The sequence below is a fragment of the Pyricularia grisea genome (genome assembly GCF_004355905.1).
Source record: "Pyricularia grisea strain NI907 chromosome Unknown Pyricularia_grisea_NI907_Scaffold_8, whole genome shotgun sequence".
NCBI lineage: Eukaryota > Fungi > Ascomycota > Sordariomycetes > Magnaporthales > Pyriculariaceae > Pyricularia > Pyricularia grisea.
This window is the reverse complement of record NW_022156721.1, coordinates 729,346-746,953: the sequence shown is the minus strand read 5'-3', so window position 1 is coordinate 746,953 and position 17,608 is coordinate 729,346. Positions and strand designations below refer to the sequence as shown.

Genomic DNA, 17,608 nt, shown 5'->3' with positions numbered 1-17,608 from the left:
CCTCCTCCGGAGAACGAGCTAGTTCTAGCTTGGACAGGCCCTGAAACCAGGAATCTCGATGGGGATGCTATCGGGTTCCTGTCTTCCCCTAGGCTTGCGTTACCGGACGAATCAAGCCTGGTTGCCTGGCAGGTTTTTTTTTTTTTCTATGTTGCCGTTGGCTACCGGTTGTGCGTTCCCTTGGTCTGATGTATGCCTGGTTCGGCGACCGTATGAACTTACCGAAACTTTGCTCTATTATGAACCTATATTATTTTTAGTTGGGCTGAAATTTCGGGGTCGTGTTTTTCACATAGAATTTTGATGGGCGGAATGGTCTCAAATGGATATTATTTCACTTGTCTACCGTATTTTAACACGAGTCTAGGCGCAGATCCCGACCCGTCAAAGAAAAGCTCTGCATACGAACAGATGCCGTTCACCATCAAAGGGGCTTTCTACGAGAAAGTATTGGGTGCACCCACCACATGCCCGCACAAGCGAATCCGAGTTGCTGCAGGTGGATGGTGGCCACGGCCCTCTCTCTGATAGGTGATTACCATCTATGCCTGTGGCAATGCAGTGAGTATTTTGGGATGAAATATGTCCTGTCCTGCAGCATCAGCAAGATATCCTTTACACGTCGATATTGTTACCGCAAGTCCCTGGGTCGGCTCTGTGGCGAGCGTGTGTGTGTGTGTATTCTTATTTTTTTTTTTTTTTTTTTTTTTTTTTTTTTTTTCAGAGTTTATCACACACTCTCTCGACGAGCCGATACTTTTTTTGGGTCCAAGAGCAAAAGGGCAATAGAGTTCATCGGGTAGCTGCCTTTGCGGACCTTCCCCTTTGGAGCTTTGGGATATATAAAAGTGCCCCAAAGAAGCCATGTTTGCCAGACTCTCTCTTCTTGGCTTTGAGTTGCGCGTACTCTTGAACCGCTGCCAGAGACGACTCTTGACGACTATGGAACTGTACAGTCACGAGCCGCAGAGCCCAAACACTCCCAAGAGACCCATGGAGACGCGGAAGCGAGCGGATGTGACGACCGGGGAGGTCGTGGTGGGGACGACTCACCTCTACCGCGCCGATGGTTCCATTCGACTGATCCCTGTGGGTGCAACTCTTGCCGTTTCCTTGACGGGAAACACTACGGAAAATGCGGGAGCTAACTAAACTTTTCTTGACCACATCAGATGCCTTCGCCAGATCCCAAGGGTATGTATTTTTGAGGAACAAACTCGATACAGACGACTTCACGATCAAGATGAACTAATCATTGCTACCAGACCCTCTTAATCTGCCGCTATGGAGGAAGTATCTCGCCGTCAGCATCGTCTGCTTCTGTAAGCACATCAAGACAACCTCGTCTCTTTTACATATCATTCTTCTTTACTAACCCTACATCTTCTACAAAAGTTGGTGCCCTCGCCTTGACAGCCGAAGTCGTCATCGGCGGGCTGATCCCCATATTCATCCTGGAGTACGCCGGCGTGGACCCACACTACATCAACCAGGTCGACTTCACCGACCGGAGCCGCGGCCCACCCGGCAGCCCCCTGACCGTCCTCCCCAAGGGCGTCAGGCCGCCGGACCTTGGCCGCATCACGCTACTAGTGACGATCCCGCTCATGACCAACGGCATCGCGTCCTACTTCCTCGTGCCCCTGAGCATCGCCGTCGGACGCCGGCCCATCCTCCTGCTTGCGTCGACTTGCGCCTGGGCCGGTGGCATCTGGGCCGCCATGAGCACTAGCCTCAACTCGCACCTGGCCGCCAGGGCATTGCAGGGGCTTGGCGCTGGCGCCGTCGAGGCGTTGATCCCGCTTGTGGTTCAGGATATGTTCTTCTTGCATCAGCGCAACACGTGGATGTCTGTCGTTGTCTCGTCGCAGGGCCTTCTTATCATCTCGGTCGGTATCGCAACGCCGTACATTGCTGCGAACTACTCCTGGCGCTGGATCTACTGGATCACATCCGGGTTCGGAGTGTTTGCGTGGGTACTTTTGTTGGGTTTCATGCCTGAGACGCGGTTTACTCGGTGCACGAAGGCTCTTGGTAAGTCACCGGTCCCTGCCCCTGTCCCTATGGGCTCACCTCGAAATTCGGTAACACGTTTTTTTTTTTTTTTTTCACTTCCTACTGGTCACTGACACTACAACATCCCAACAGTCGGCGAATCAGTCTATCCCATGGAAGAGGGCGAGGGCCGACCGCAGCTCGACCACCTCAACTACGCGCCACGCACCATCTGGACCGAGATCGGCGTCTTCAACTGCGGCTTCGAGTGGCGCGAGGCCGGCATCAGCATGCTCAACACGCTGCGGACGACCCTCTTCCCCGTGGTGATATGGACGACGCTGATGAACAGCGCCTTCATCATCGCGGCGCAGGCCACGCAGCAGATCTCGGCCTTTGCCCTGTTGGCCCAGGGCTGGCGGTACGAGCACACCGGCCTCTCCTTCGCCCCCTTTGTCGTCGCCGCCCTCTTCGTCTACGTCTTTGCCGGCCCCGTCGCCGACAAGCTCAGCCTCGCCACGACGAGGTGGCAGGCCAGGCACATGGGGAAGAAGTCCGGCGAGGCCAGCGACAGCGAGGATAACATCATCGAAGGCCCGCCTGCCGAGAACCTGCGAGAGGCGGAGCACAACCTTCCCAACTTTGTGCTGCCCTTTGTTGCCGGCATCGCGGGCGCGTTCCTGTTTGGCGCGTCGGCGCAGCAGAACCTCCACTGGGCCATCACGCTGACGGGATCGTTCCTCATCATCTTTGGGTACCTGACGACGCTGACGCTGGCCAACGTCTTTGCCATTGAGAGCTACCCCATGTGGGCGGGACCCGTCCTCGTCAACGTCAGCAGCATGCGCATCATCATCGCCTTCTTCATGGCCAGCCAGGCAACCAGCTGGGTGCAGACAAAGGGCGCCATGGCGACGTTTGCCATCTACGGCGAGACGCTCATCGTGGTTAGCCTCGGGATCGTGGTGCTCTTCTTCTTTGGCAAGAAGATTCGGCGCTGGACTGCGGGAAAGGTCAAGCTCAGCGTGGTGGACAACGATCGAGACCAGGGCGGCGGTGATCGTGGCAGGAAGGGAATAAGTGGTGGAGTGAGGGGGTTGAGGAGGAAAAGTCAGGGTTTCGAGATGATTTGACTGTGGGGGTTTAGTATGTGTAAGGCGGGGGAAAAAAAGTATGGGAATGTCGAAAGGAGGGAAAATGATGAAAGGAAGCTTGTGCATTTTTTTGGCGTTTGAAAGGACTGCAAGGTCTCTTTTTTTTCTTATTCTTTTGCAAATCAGGAATAACCCAGAGCTTACTACTAGATGAGCCATACAGACCAGCTCTAGATCTGGCATAGAAAATGAAACAAAGACAGGTGGATCCAACTCAAGAGGGCAGTTGTGTAACAACCCATGGAGAATCATGTGCGTCACGTCATCGTATCTCTGGCGAATACTTTATATATATATTTGCTAGCGTTCAACTGCCTTTTGAATCTTATATAAAACTCCCATGTCTCTTGCACATTTAAGCCCCTCGGCCGACTATAAAACTCCATACCACGCTTCAATAATTCCCAGAAGACCACAGGTGATTGTAGTCCAATTCCCATATTTTCAGCCCATAGCCTTTATCATTTCCACGGACAACCCTAAGAACTATAAGAGTTGTTGTAGTGAGAATTTTCGCCCTTTGAGGCCAGGATTTCGAATAGTGGGGGTTACCCCTGGATAAATTTTATTTCCTTCCTGGCCCATCCAAGACCGAGGTAGGGCTGCTGCAACCACTAGTAGTGCCGTCATGGATGGGAATATCAATCGTGAGTGGGCGAGGGGGGGGTGCCCGGGCGTTGATTTTAGGGCGGCTCAGGCAGCGGTTGCGAACGACTGTACCGGGAATGGTAGGAGCAGCTAATACGGGGGTAGTAACGGCTATAAGGGCCATAAGCTGGGCAAAGTTGGAGAAATGCATGTTGAAGTGCTCAAATCACCCTATAAATTATAAAGTTGAAAGAAAGGGTAAAGTGAGGAAAACTATAATGGAAATATAATGCGAATTTTCAGGTAAGCGTTATTGCGATGACAAGTTAGAAGAATAACTAACTTGACGTGACGGAAGCTCACCTTTTAACATAAGTAAATACTAGAATAGCTTAGGTGTGTTCCTATTTATATATGTTTAGCACCCACGATTCCTAACCAACACCCAATGTGGCTCACCCAGTGTCATGATCGATCGTATTTCCTACCCCCTAAATGATCTGCATGTGGATGACTCGAACTCACCTTGTAACTACACGTAAATTGTACCAGTAAGGACTCCATTAACCCCTCCCATGTTGTCCAAGCAAGGCTGTAATTTTAGGGCATTTAAATTACCCCATGATTACAAGCTATTTTTGCAACCCAATTTGTACTTCCCTTGGTCTTTAGTCCCGGTTGTTATCCCTGTCCGAATTTATCCATTAACCGACAGGTTGCAAGGGAGCCTTGATGTTTATATTTATTCAGGGGGTCGGGTGTATATGTTTTGCGAGTTATCTCCAGCAAAATTGCACCCAAAGATGTCTGGACCTGTGTTAGCCCTGGCCGGTCCAAAAACCCGAATTTCTACCATTTAATAACAGCCGGTCGTTACTAGTCTCAAGGCTCATTCCTGAATCGGAGCTCCACCAAATTTATATAAAAAGAATTTTGTACGTGGGGGGTAATATACTATATATATATATACATTTATATAAATATTACGTCATATTAAATGTTAAATATTCGAATAAGTAAAATAATAAATATTTTTAATAAAATATATAATCGAAACGAGTTTATATTTTTACTAATTTTAACAATATTAAGACTAAAATTGAAACTATCAAATAATCGGTATGCATAAACATTCACGTAAAATTTAATTCTAAAAATATATAATATTTATAATTTTATTTAATAAAATGTAAAACATAGTAAATATTATATTGGTTATTTTCTAAAAATAAAAGATTTATATAAAAAGTTTTGAATAAGGCGTTAAAAATAATAATATTATTATATATTTTAATTTTATTTTGTATATAGCGAATATAATTATATGAAGTTAACTGTTAAAAAAACTCTTCTGCCGCGAACCTTACAATTTGCAGTCGCTCGAGTTTAGTGCGGACTGTTTTGTTTAGCTCTTGACCTTGCAGAGCCGGATGCCAAGCCTCCTAGTCGCCAGTCCTACTACAAACCAAGTAGTTTTCTTGTAGGCCAAGAGTTTAGGCATTGCTTTGCGCTTCGCAGGACACTTAGAGCCAGAATTGGGACAGATCTTAATAAGGATACGAGAATTCAGATTTGTAACGAGCACCAGCAGTGATGGTGCTAAAAAGGAGCTTGTTACAAATGAAACCACATATACCCATTGACTCCCGAAAAGGACCCTCAAGTTTGAAAGGAATTAAGGGGTAAAAGACGTGAGGTTTTCCGTCTGATTTTTTATGAAATGCGCTCTGCTTACCCAGCTCCCTCTAAGCAGATTTCTTGATAGGAGCATCTGACAGGACTGGCAGACAGGTTTTGCCCAGCCTTTAGTTTCCGACCTATCCTTGGTCATGTTTAAATCTAATAGCCTTTGGCTGTTTTTGTTTGTTATTTGCTTGTTCTCCGAACCTTCAAAATGTTTCTAGCTTAAGTCCAGCAAAACTGTCTTTCCAACAGGACGATAATTCACCGAGCGCCATCTCGTGTAAGCCACCTCAGAAATTACCTACATGTTACATGATCGTCAACCTTGATGTTTTGCTCCTTTTACCCCAAGGGCTTTGCTAGCACACCCAAAACACTTACACAAAGTACTATCGTAGCATCTTTGTATCCTTTTACAGTTGTCTCAAAAAATCGAATTAATGGAATTATGATCAGTAAAAAAGCCGGCCTCTGTGGCGCCGACGTCGTAGTCAATGTTTACCGTTACTGACCAGGACTCAACAGCACAGTTAACAACAAAAAAAAAAAAAAGAAAAACAGGACAAACTCCATAGGAAGGCTCAGTATGCAAGTCTCACAGGAGAGTTTTAATTTATGCCGGGCCGGTGGAGTATTTGCTCTTGGCCATCACCATTATGGCGGCTGTCGCTTCGGGCGTTGCAAAACATCATCTTTGGCCAGTTCGTTACCATTTTTACCAACTTTCAGACCGGTGAAGGGCCCGCAGTGGAACCGTTTGAGGATGTAGGCTCTCAACTAGCGTAAGTTTCTTTTCTTTTCCACTCTTCGGTTCCGCAATGTTCCTTTCGCGGAACCTGCTCCATGTTTTGGGTTGACTCTTTTCGCTAACCTCCCGGATGACCCCGTAGCCTCTTCTACGTCTACTTCGGCATTGGCCGGTTCGCAGTAGCCTACATCTAAAACACTCTACCGACGCACTGCGCCTACCTCATGGTGCGCAACATCCGCCAAGAGTACCTCAAGTCGGGCCTGTGCCAGGTGGCCTACATTGACATTGGTGACAGCGGCCCCCATCGCCACGCAGGCCTATTCCAACGGCCGGCTGAGCCAAAACGGCAACCTCGGAGAAACTCGGGCTGAAGCGCGCGTCGACCTACATCAGCGTCTTTTTAATCGCCTTCCTGACCAATTGGAAGCTGACGCTGATCGTCTGTGGCGTGGCCTCGCTATCCGTCGTCTTCATGGCCGTCGTGTCCTTTGTCGATGCCGGCTACGAGACCAAAGTGCTCGAAAAGGACGTCCAGGCCAATACCTATGCCAAGGAGTTGTTGGGCAGCATCCGCACGGTGCATGCCTTTGAAATGCGCGAGCGCCTGGTGGTCAGGTTTTGACGAGTCTCTGTGCGAGGCGCACCGCGGGGGCGACAAGATCTCGTTCCTTTTCAGGGTTGGTTTTTGGCGGAGTGCACCACCGTCTACCTGGGTTACGGGCTCGCATTCTGGCAGGGTCTGCGCATGCTGTCGACGGGCGAGGTCACAAACAGTGGGGACGTCATCACGACCCTGCTGCCAGTTGTCATCGCCGCCCTCAGCCTGACCCCAAGTCGAGCCTTGAAGCATTGATTTCACCCCGTGCCGCCTTCACCCCTGCCCAGCTGTTTGCCTTCACCTCGCTCCATAGTCTTTTGGAAGATATCCACCAAGTGTTTCACATCGTCGTCTTCGCCCCCCCTGCATTGCTCTCGATGGGCCTGGACGTCGGGGAGTATTCTCCCACGAATTGGGCCGGGAAGAACCCGGCGTATTTCCAGTCCAAATGGCGTTGATTTTTGAATGTGCTCTTATCCACAAGTATATTCTGCGTGGACAAATCGTTGTGACAGAATATAAGATCCATCGAACCCCGCCTCTTCATATTCCATCTGTGACGAAAGCGAGTACGCATTAGCAAATATTTTGGACCTGATCAACTTCTAGGAACATATCTAGTTAACGAATAAAGTTACAATGGCTGGAGGGCTGTCCCAGTCAGGCGAACATAGCTTTTTGGAGTTTGAAGGTGAATAGTCCACCTCGTTTTCCTTCTTTTTTGCGCTGATTATCGGAAAGTTTATTTATTTGTACCCTTCAACGTGCGTTGTAATAAGATAAATGGCGCCGTCAGCCTCACAACAGAACATTGTCATACGTAGTCTCAGGGCTCATCCCTGGATCGGAGCTCCACTAATTGAGCGTGGCTCAATTCGTGGCTTTGTTTTGTACCTGTGGGTCCAACCAAAGATCACTTAGAACGGGCGCGATCTTTTCGGCCAATTTGATTGGTCGAAAAGCCGTGTGGCTGAAAGGTACATGGAGCGCCCGGTCCACCCTGCAACGCAGGGGGGTCTAGTCTGAGCACTGAGACTAGGGAGGGGGAGTTACGATTATGGGGACAAAAGGAACGAGGACGGTTGGGATAAACAAAGTGGTATTAAATATTTCCAACAAGCGAAAACTGGGGGTTCGTAGACGGCGAGGGAGACCACATATTAAACATGTTCATCTCGATAAGTGTCGGACGCAGAGGAGCAACTTTCTAAACATTGTGTGTTTTCAAACGCAATTATTAAATGGCGGGTTTAGGGGTCGATTTTGTAACTTTATACATATACCGCCATATATTTACCGCATATAATAACCGTATTTAAATAAAAAACGCAACAGTAACGCGGCGCGAACAAACCATTGTTAAAATAATTCCTCTACATCCAACGTTAATTATTTAACCTTTGGATATAATACCAAAAAGCCCCAAACCGTCCAGAGGCTCGATCCTAAACCCAATACTTAATTTTAACATATTGCAACAGCTATATCATATTTATCCAAATTCGAAAGCCTAATTGGTCACGTAAAATCGATATATACGTAACGAAACCCAACAACCTCGGTAACCTAAACAACCATAACGGTCCCATTCCAAAATCCAAAGCTACAGCAAGCGATTTTTCCGCCATAAAGGGACCCTTTGTTTTGCAAAGCAATTCCGTTAATCGCGACATATTATCACCCATTTAAGTATGGATATAATTGTTAACATAAATCGAAGCAATCGTTACGTTTAATCGTAGTTCGATTTAATTGATTAAAGCAATATACTAATTTAGGACCCAAAGATAACCAAGCTCGCACCCGAGCAATTTAACCCTGAAATGCCGCCGACACCATTCCCGACGTCGTCGTCGCCCTCCAAAAAAAAGAGACCCTCGGATATGCAAGATGGGAACTTAATTACCTCGAGACCTCCGTCGAAGACCGCAATGGCCTTTCGATCATTTCCCCGCCTAGCACAACCGGACGAAACGTCCAGTATAGGCTTTTTGTCGATGTCCCGCTCTTAATCGCAATGTTCAACGAGTCGTCGATCCACGAGCCCAATCAAACGAGCCCTCGATCTCAAGTTCCTTGCGAAGCCCGTCTTATTCGAAGACTTAAGCGACAACCCGTTGGCACAACTACCTGCTGATGTACATGGCTTGTGTACTCGCGTCATGCGTGCAGCAAACAAGCTGGGAGTTATTCCTGCTGTGACACGCGAAGCGATTGAAGCCAAGATGCCCAACATGCCATTGATGGACGCTTGGTTCCGGCCGGAAACAGAGCAAAACAGACGGGAGCTTGATGCTTGGGCCGAGTGCGACGTCGAGCTTGAAGACAGGGCATTTGATAAGACGCTTGCGCGTAGGCAATTCAGGGCCTTAGTTGCGATAAAAGAAGCTGCTGCAGAGTCGTCCAGCATAGGCCGCGGCGAACTGGCATGGAACAACATGGTCCATTTCCCACTACTCCAACATGCCGTCCAATCGACATCTTACAGCCGCCGCGTTGTGTGTGAGCCTATTATGAACGCACATATCGCAAAGCAGTGGCTTCCAGAGATGGGTAGCGACAAAGGCAAAGCCGCGAAAGATTTGGTAGCTGGGGGCAAAATGGTTGACTTTGCTCTGGTGCTTGACCTACATAAACCACGGTTCGAAGATGAGGAGCTGGGTAAAGCTGTTACAAATTTATTAGCTATACAAAAATCCCAGTCTCAGACCATCAACCAGTCCAACTACGAGCCGCTTGGACTGAAACCCATCGGGGTAAGCATCGAAACCAAGACCGAGATAGCACTGACCACAGGCAGCGCACAACTTGGGATTTGGACGGCTGCATGGCATCGCCGCATCAGTGAGCTTTTCGTCATCGATCCGGCCACGGAGCGCATCGTCACATTGCCACTTCTGCTTTGTCACGGCCATGTTTGGCGTCTTTACTTTGCTTGCGACCGGGGACAAAATATTACGATCATCGGGCCTATTGATGTCGGGTCTACAAACGATATCATCCAAATCTATTCTCTTGTGGCAGTGTTGCGCGAGCTGTGCAAATGGGTCGAGGGTCCGTTCCGCGATTGGCTTGCATACGCGATTGGGTTGAAAGAAAAGCCAGAAGAGATAGTGTAGTTGGCATTTTTTTGCTTTGATTAAAATATCATCTGTGCTCGGGGATTTACCAGCCAATAGCGCATTATGTCGAACGACCAGAACATAATGTTATTGCGCAGCGGTCTACCCCATCTCTTTGACATTAACGCGCGGCAAATTGCCCTGGTAGTCCTGGCCATTATTAATTGGGAATACAGCGGATTCTTTCTACTGGAGTTTGAAAGACCATTCTACAAATGCCCTGTCCATCTATTGCGCTACCAAATAAGGTGGACGTTGTGGAAATCCTATTGGGAATAAAAACCTAAACAGGACAGGTAAATTAATGTGGGTGATTGGATTGGTCGGGTTGATTGGGCGCGCGGATTCATATCCCAGTAGCAATATACCAATTAATAGCCACGTAAAATTGGGCAAATTGAGTTTATATATATATAAACTATATATATTAAGCTTCTACGGGATTCTAGTGACAATTCTATACAAGACACTAACCAATGGTTTTTTATCCGGGAAAAATGTCGATAAACTCCCCTCCAATTGATTGCTGACCAATTACTTCAAACAAAGTTAAATAGCACCTGCTTTGGTGCTAATAGCTATAGCAACAGTGAATAATTCTCCTGTTGTCTGTGTCGGGATAGAAGAAATCCACCATTCGTCGCACCATTCCTGGCGATTGTTCAGGAATCTCGTACTCGCCTGACTCCGCTTCCTGCAAAAGTAACGACGATGTAAATTTGGGATTAACTCAACCATTTCGCCTAAACAAACCGGCTGCTTACTTTAAATAAATTTGTACACGCCGCATAGGAAACTTTTGACTGGCTGCACACGATGACTTTGTAAGCTGGGAACCTCTCAGTGCTGCATATTAGCGCAAGGTCGGTGAAGTCCTTTTTCTTATGTGCCCTACAGATTTCAGTTGATGATTTAAGACAGTGTGGGGAGCAGGATTAGGCCGATGCTGGAGGCCCAAGCTTACGAGAACTCCTAACTCTTCTATGAATGCCTTGAATGTTGCCATCTTTAACAAAAATTTAGCTATAATATCGCACTGGCAACGCTTTCGAAGATTACAACCAAGCCGGGGCCCGAGTTAAACTTGTCTGCGAGCCATGAAGACAATTTGAGGAGCAAAGTAGATTGGCATAAAACCAAACCGTAATATCTTAACATACTCCAATGATGCAATTAATGGCTTAAAACAAGGTTCTAGTTTTTAATGGCATTTCATTTTCAAATACAAACATATCAAATATCCTCCTCCCTTAGTAAAACCGCATTCAAAAGCTTCCCCATATGTGTTTTATCAATACTTTTACAATCTTTTCGCACCTTGCTCAAAAAAACTTTTAAAAATCCGATTGGGCTATATTTAAAAGTACACCCAGTTTGATTATATATACATTTAAATATAGGTTTAATAAAGCCGTCAATTCCAATATACCCTCCCTAACCACCACCGTTCCAATCGAAACCGAGCATTTCGTATATAGCCTTATATTCGTTAAAAAACGAAAAATACAATTGTTTAAAAAATAGGTTTAATTAAATTATTAGCAATTATGGTACGCGCCAATATTGCGGAACGGTTGAAATCGTGTAAAGGAGAAAATTATCCAGCGGTTCGAATCCCAATAACGAACGAAACGTATATAAATAAAATACCACATTTTTGTATAAATTAATCGTTTCGACTAGGTTTTATATTTTAAACGGGCTAATAATTACTATCTGCTATATTATTCCCCTGCCTCCCCCGCCTATACTAATTACAACCCATTAGACTAGTTTTAAATATTAATTTAGCTTATTATTATTTCCTATACTAACAATTTTAATCGTCCGTACGAAATCTTTTATTACCAGCAAATTTGACGGAAATTCTCCCAAATTGGCCAGGTAAATAATTACCGTCGTTTATTTTAATATTAAAAATATTGGTAAAAACGCTAAAAGATTTCGCATAGTACCGGTACGGACGAAATAAACGATTTTATAATCGAAAATATATTATATTGGTATGGCCGATTTTAGTTTTTCGATTTAACGTTTTCGTTCCATTTCGGGGGAGAACTTTCGTTTTTATTTTTTTTGCAGCGCGGTCGAATTTGTGTCAAATTTTCCAAATTTGGCCATATATCGTGCGATTTTTTGGATATCGTCGTATTTTATATACTTCTCGCAATATATAATTATAGGACGGTGGCCCGGCCGGTATAGGCTATTAATATCCCGAACCTTATTTTTAAAAAATATTTCCGCCCATTACCGAATTAGGCCAAAATAGCCCTTTTAAAAGTATTTTTAATAAATAAACCGTTTGCCTTACGTTTCCCAAAAGGCGATACAGCGTTTAAAATTAACGTAGGTTTTAAATATGGACCAGTTAAAAATATCGTTAATTCCGATCGGTATTAAGATTTCGGGATCGCCTTTTTGCTAAATAATTTTCGATTGGATATCCGGAGGAATATAAAATAAAACGGATTGGTTTTTTCCAAATTTTTTCATTTTTATATATGCTAGTATTACGTTAATTACCATTTCTTTTAAACGTTACGCAGCAATTTTAATAAATATTATTTTGGACAAATCGATTTTTCGTCAGACCTGCACCGAACGTAACGGCAATACGGTAATAAATTGGCAGTTTTAAATCGGTACCGCGAATATAAGCTTCGTCGAAAAATATAAAATACTAATTAAATTGCTAAATATACGGAAATGTTAAAAAAATATCGCTTGTATTACGAAAATAAACAATCTTTAAATTATCGTGGCCGTTAAAAAAAACGTAAGCCTATTTTTTGCAGTTTTTAGAATTCGCCGATTGGTTTATTTCCAGCCATTTTTGGGCAATTTGGAGGTTATTAAACTCCAATATTTGCGTACCGACGTCCAAAATAACCTGGATTTTAGGGGATTGTCTTATTACCATTTTTAGCAGTTTTTTAACGTCGTTTGTATAGCCGGCTTTTCGTTCGGATAATAATACCATATTATTTTTTTCCCGAAACAAATGTTTAAAAATAAACGCGTTAATATATCGTTACTTTTCCAAATTTATATATTGTATAAAACGCGGTAATAACTTTCGCGAACTTTTCGTTTTATTAAAACTAGTAATTGGATATATTTTAACTGCGTTAAAATCCTATCCAAATATATTAAATTTGCTGGGAAATTTTTTTATATATTTCGGGAATACCGCCTTGTTTAAAAAAAATCGACCGTTGTTTTAAAATATTTTAAAGTCGGGAAAACGTGTTAAATTATTTGGTTTCTGTTTTAAACGTTAATATTTTTAAAATGACAAAAGGCAGGAGAAAGTTCCATATTTTTAACCCATTTTTCGTACTTTTCGTTTGGCTGGTTAAATTGCAAAAAATGTTTAAAAATAGTAAACAGGTTATTATCGCTTAGGCTATTATAATAATAATTAAATGAAATTAATAAAAGGATAATTTCGGGGTAAAAAAACTCAAAACGGGGAAATGGCGAATCCTTTGCTCGATATGGGACCGCCAATCCAATCGGGGGTTTGCGATTAGGGTTAAAACCGTAATTAACGCGCCATCGCTTTTATCCCAATATAAACCCGAAAATCCCACCTGCAAATATACCTCGAAATAGGAAAAAAATATTTTTACTAGTATCGTTTTACAATGCGTAATAACCAGCGGCTTTAACCTGCGTTATCTGCGCGGCAGAAAAATTCTGCTCAATTATATAAATATATACCGCCGCCCTAGATATTTCGTCTTGGCGAACAACGGGTAAATTAACCAAACCCATAACGTAGATTTTTTAAACGATTGCGTATATAAATAAATGCTAACCATTATTTTCCAAAACGCGAATAAAAGGGAAAGATTCCGGTCCATACCAATTAAAATAATTAATCGAATTTGGTATCGTTTTGGCGACAAAAGGGCAGATTTGCCGGACAATATTAAGAATTTGGTAGATAAACAACCATCTTCCAGGGCTAAATGCAATAGGTCTTTATTTTCCTATAATATAAATCAGTTTAAATTTAATATTAAAATTTTTGTTATTTTTATCCATTATATCCCGCGAACAGAATTTCAAAAAGTTTTATATTTGTAATAGCACTTTTCCAAAAACAGTTTTCGAATTGATAAAACATTTTTATCCCATTAGTTTAAAAAAAAGGAAATATTTTGGTTGAATTAATAAAATTTCACTTTTAATAGCGTATTGTTTTAGGTTTTAAGCAATTGTAACGGCGTCGGTAGCGTTTAAACGAAAGTCTCGCGAGAAAGGAAGTTGACGGATCGTAATGCTTTGTAAACCGCCCAATTTTGCAACCAGCATCTCGAATACTTATTTAAACTTAGTCTCAGTGCTTAGACTAAACCCCCCTGCGTTGCAGGGTAGACCGGGCGCTCCATGTACCTTTTAGCCACATGGCTTTTCGGCCAATCAAATTGGCCAAAAAGATCGCGCCCGTTCTAGTTTGAGGACATGTTGTCGATTATCGCCGCAAGTGGAGGTTATCGCACAGTATACGCACTGTGCATGCATTGTACGTGCAATAGCGATACAGTAAAAATATTGTATATTTTTTTATTTACAAATATTTAATTAAATAAAAATCGTATAAATATTAAAAAAATATGGGTATAAAATTTAAAATTGGGGCTATTTAATAGTAGAAACCCTATATTTATCATCGTTATAAGTAAATAAATATAAAAATAAATAATAATATTATTATTTTTAACGCCCTATTTAAAAATTTATATATAAATAATAATATATATAAACCTTTTATTTTTATAAAATAATTAGTATATTTATATTAATATCCACGTATAATTTTTTTTTCCAAATTATCGTTCGTTAATTTTTTATTTATATAAATATACGTTAAATTTAATAATTTATATAAATATTTAATAATTAATATATTTATTAATAAAAGGTTTTATAAAAATATAATTCGATATAATAAACCTTTATATTTAATATATATAATAATTTAACAACGTTTATTTTTTTATTTAATTTAAAATAAATATAAAATAAAATTTAAAAATTAATAAATTTATCAAATTTGGATATAAAATACGCAATTTAAATAATATTTAAAAACTTTTTTAACGTAGACGTTTTTTTATACCGGTTATATAACCGTTAAAATTTTAATGTTAATATCGTTAAAATTGGTAAAATTATAAACCCGTTTCGATTGCAAAATATATTAAAAATATTAAATATTTTACCTATTCGAATATTTAACACCTTATATTACGTAATATATTAATAAAAATTTATATATATAATATATATATTTATACTACCCCCCACGTGCAAAAATCTTTAAATTTTATTTAAAAATAAAAATATAATTAAAAAAAATCAAAAAAATCAAAAATTTATTAAAAATCCAACCTCCATTTAAAAATCAAAGGCACCCATATCCCAATTCGACCAATATAACAATTAAAAATATAAAATAAATCGTTATTAATTATTTCGTTAATTCCTATATCCAACGTACAAATCGTTTATTTTTGCGATTTTTATTTAATTAATTATAACGGAGTGTCGGTCGCCGAATTGGCGAAATCACCTCCACTTAAGCCCAAAATGAACAAGTTGTCCTCAAACCTGAACCAGAGTAATCTTTGGTTGGACCCACAGGTACAAGCAAAGCCACGAATTGAGCCACGCGGCTCAATTGGTGGAGCTCGCGTTTAGGGATGAGCCCTGAGACTAATTTAAACTGGGGTTTTGCAATAACCACCCGAATTAGCCTCTCTTTAAAAACAGCAAGTAATGCCGCGACCAAGGGAACGATGACGGATAATTTTCCTTCGCCTATATTAAATTGCATAATCGAATTTTGCCGACCAGGAGGGTTAATTATTTTTACTGCGATGCGTATTTGAATCGGACGGATTGTAATATTTTCCTTAATTTCTATTAAAAATGCCATTGGGTACTCCAAAGGGTTTTAATTCGTATGTCCAAGATTTCCAATTTCGGAAATAAATTCGTTCTGCCGTTCGGGCGACGTTAATACCAGCAAACATTTTGTACGCTGGTAATCGTACAGCGATAGGCCATAGTAAACAATTATGCGTTTCCAGGCGTTTGGGAAAAGTTCCTACCGGTGGGCTGCCAGCTAAAATATAAATAGTTTTGGGGTGATTTTCGGTATGGGACGGGTAATTCGACCCATTAGGTTATATGCGCCAATTAATTTCTTTATAATAAATAAAAGGTAGCCTAAATATTTAATATAGGTATCCCTATATTTTTCGAGCTTCAATTTCAGTTCTTCAAAATCCTGAGGCAAATCCGTCTATTCGTTGGACATTATTTCCAATGCCTCCGTACTTTCTCTTAAATCTGCTGCGTAACGTTTCTGAAAGTCCGAGTCTTTCTGTAAGACCATGCACCCTAAGGCTATGTTTCCTTGCTAAAAAAGGATTATTTAAAGCTCGGGCGCTTTGGTGAATTTGTAGGGCGGGACGGGCTTGGGTAAAATGTAAAAGTGGCTGATTTTGGGCGAATAATTGAATAACTGACGTAAATCCGTCTTTAGCCAAATACAATTTTGAATTGGCTGGGTTTGTAGGTGCTGGATCAGGGTTTGGAAACCGCAAAGAAGGAGCGATCTTCAGCTTTTCTGTAACCTGCGCTATCTTTCCCAGGTATCTATAAAAAAGGTGGTTATTGTACCATATTTGGAACTGCCGAAAGATTTTAGACAAAGCAGATGGAACGTTAATGTATAATATTGTGGTTTTGGGAAATATATTCATATCGAGATCCGGATATTCGCATAGCCATTGGCCATATATAAATTTGGTAAAACTGTTAATTGCCCTTCCTTAAAACTGTTTAAAATACTGCTCGCATCGCCATTTGTAAGTCCAAAATAATTCATATGGTTTTTGGGGTAGTTCTCTGGCTATCTTCCCTCTTCTATATCTGGGACCTAATGCAGGATATCCTAACTTTTGCTCGAATTACACTTATATCAGCCATATATCCGCTAGCCAATTCAAACCGACCGATGGGAGGCGGGAGAATGTCGGCCATATATGATATTGGGGCCCACCGCAAGTGCCAAAAGGACTTGCAGAATTCCCAGATCCTTAACCGTTTCACGCCTAGCCTTGGCGGCGAACGTAATGGCTAAAAGCCATAACATAAGGTAAAATCGATTCAAATTAAAACGTCGGCAATTTAACGTTTTGTACATCCAGCACCACTGCTCAGCAAAGGTTGAAAAAAGGTCCTAAAACCAGACAAAATCGAAAAAAAGCGATAATAGGGGCTGCTCGTGGTTTGGTCCGTAGATTGTAGTTTTGTTTCGGAAGAATTGCCATAATCGGTTATGAGGCCGGTCCCAGGGTTACCTGCTAAAAGGGTTTAACCACTATATATAACCCTTAATATAGCAAAGCAATCATCTTTTCCAGGCTTTGATCTGCCGCGGTTTCTGCTAATATAAACCCTGTCGTTTAATATAGTAAAGCTATTAACGCCAAACTTAGGAAATCGCACCCAAACGTTATTAACGCAATCTTTTTTAATTAATTTTGGGTTTAAACTTTGCGTATTACGAAACTGCTCCACAAAGCTAGGTCTTTTATCGTAGTAAAATGCCTTTTAATTATCGGCATACTCGAAAAATCTTAGTATTTAAATGTAATAATAACTGGATTGGGAAAAAAAACTCAATCCCGGCAGC

General features: G+C 42.0%; 6 protein-coding genes across 6 annotated transcripts; 3 read left to right on the top strand and 3 right to left on the bottom strand.

Annotated features, from left to right (window-relative positions):
• Window positions 1-864: 864 nt before the first annotated feature.
• Window positions 865-3,128, top strand: PgNI_12032 (uncharacterized protein; the record flags this gene model as incomplete). The annotated part of the gene is made up of 5 exons (XM_031131989.1): window positions 865-1,089; window positions 1,173-1,194; window positions 1,266-1,322; window positions 1,396-2,034; window positions 2,149-3,128. 5 exons carry the CDS (start codon window positions 865-867, stop codon window positions 3,126-3,128), a joined length of 1,923 nt encoding a protein of 640 aa, XP_030977174.1.
• A 3,500-nt stretch (window positions 3,129-6,628) lies between these two features.
• PgNI_12031 (uncharacterized protein) lies at window positions 6,629-7,021 on the bottom strand (the record flags this gene model as incomplete). The annotated part of the gene is made up of 1 exon (XM_031131988.1): window positions 6,629-7,021. The coding sequence occupies one exon, from the start codon at window positions 7,019-7,021 to the stop codon at window positions 6,629-6,631; it is 393 nt and encodes a 130-aa protein (XP_030977171.1).
• Window positions 6,644-7,024, top strand: PgNI_12030 (uncharacterized protein; the record flags this gene model as incomplete). Its single annotated transcript, XM_031131987.1, has 2 exons — window positions 6,644-6,781; window positions 6,848-7,024. 2 exons carry the CDS (start codon window positions 6,644-6,646, stop codon window positions 7,022-7,024), a joined length of 315 nt encoding a protein of 104 aa, XP_030977172.1.
• Window positions 7,025-8,188: 1,164 nt separating this feature from the next.
• On the top strand, window positions 8,189-9,888 carry PgNI_12029 (uncharacterized protein; the record flags this gene model as incomplete). The annotated part of the gene is made up of 1 exon (XM_031131986.1): window positions 8,189-9,888. The coding sequence occupies exon 1, from the start codon at window positions 8,932-8,934 to the stop codon at window positions 9,886-9,888; it is 957 nt and encodes a 318-aa protein (XP_030977139.1). The 5' UTR covers window positions 8,189-8,931.
• A 4,250-nt stretch (window positions 9,889-14,138) lies between these two features.
• PgNI_12028 (uncharacterized protein) lies at window positions 14,139-15,841 on the bottom strand (the record flags this gene model as incomplete). Its single annotated transcript, XM_031131985.1, has 2 exons — window positions 14,139-14,150; window positions 15,674-15,841. The coding sequence occupies 2 exons, from the start codon at window positions 15,839-15,841 to the stop codon at window positions 14,139-14,141; spliced, it is 180 nt and encodes a 59-aa protein (XP_030977138.1).
• Window positions 15,842-16,187: 346 nt separating this feature from the next.
• On the bottom strand, window positions 16,188-17,065 carry PgNI_12027 (uncharacterized protein; the record flags this gene model as incomplete). Its single annotated transcript, XM_031131984.1, has 2 exons — window positions 16,188-16,566; window positions 16,926-17,065. The coding sequence occupies 2 exons, from the start codon at window positions 17,063-17,065 to the stop codon at window positions 16,188-16,190; spliced, it is 519 nt and encodes a 172-aa protein (XP_030977359.1).
• Between the last annotated feature and the right edge of the window lie 543 nt (window positions 17,066-17,608).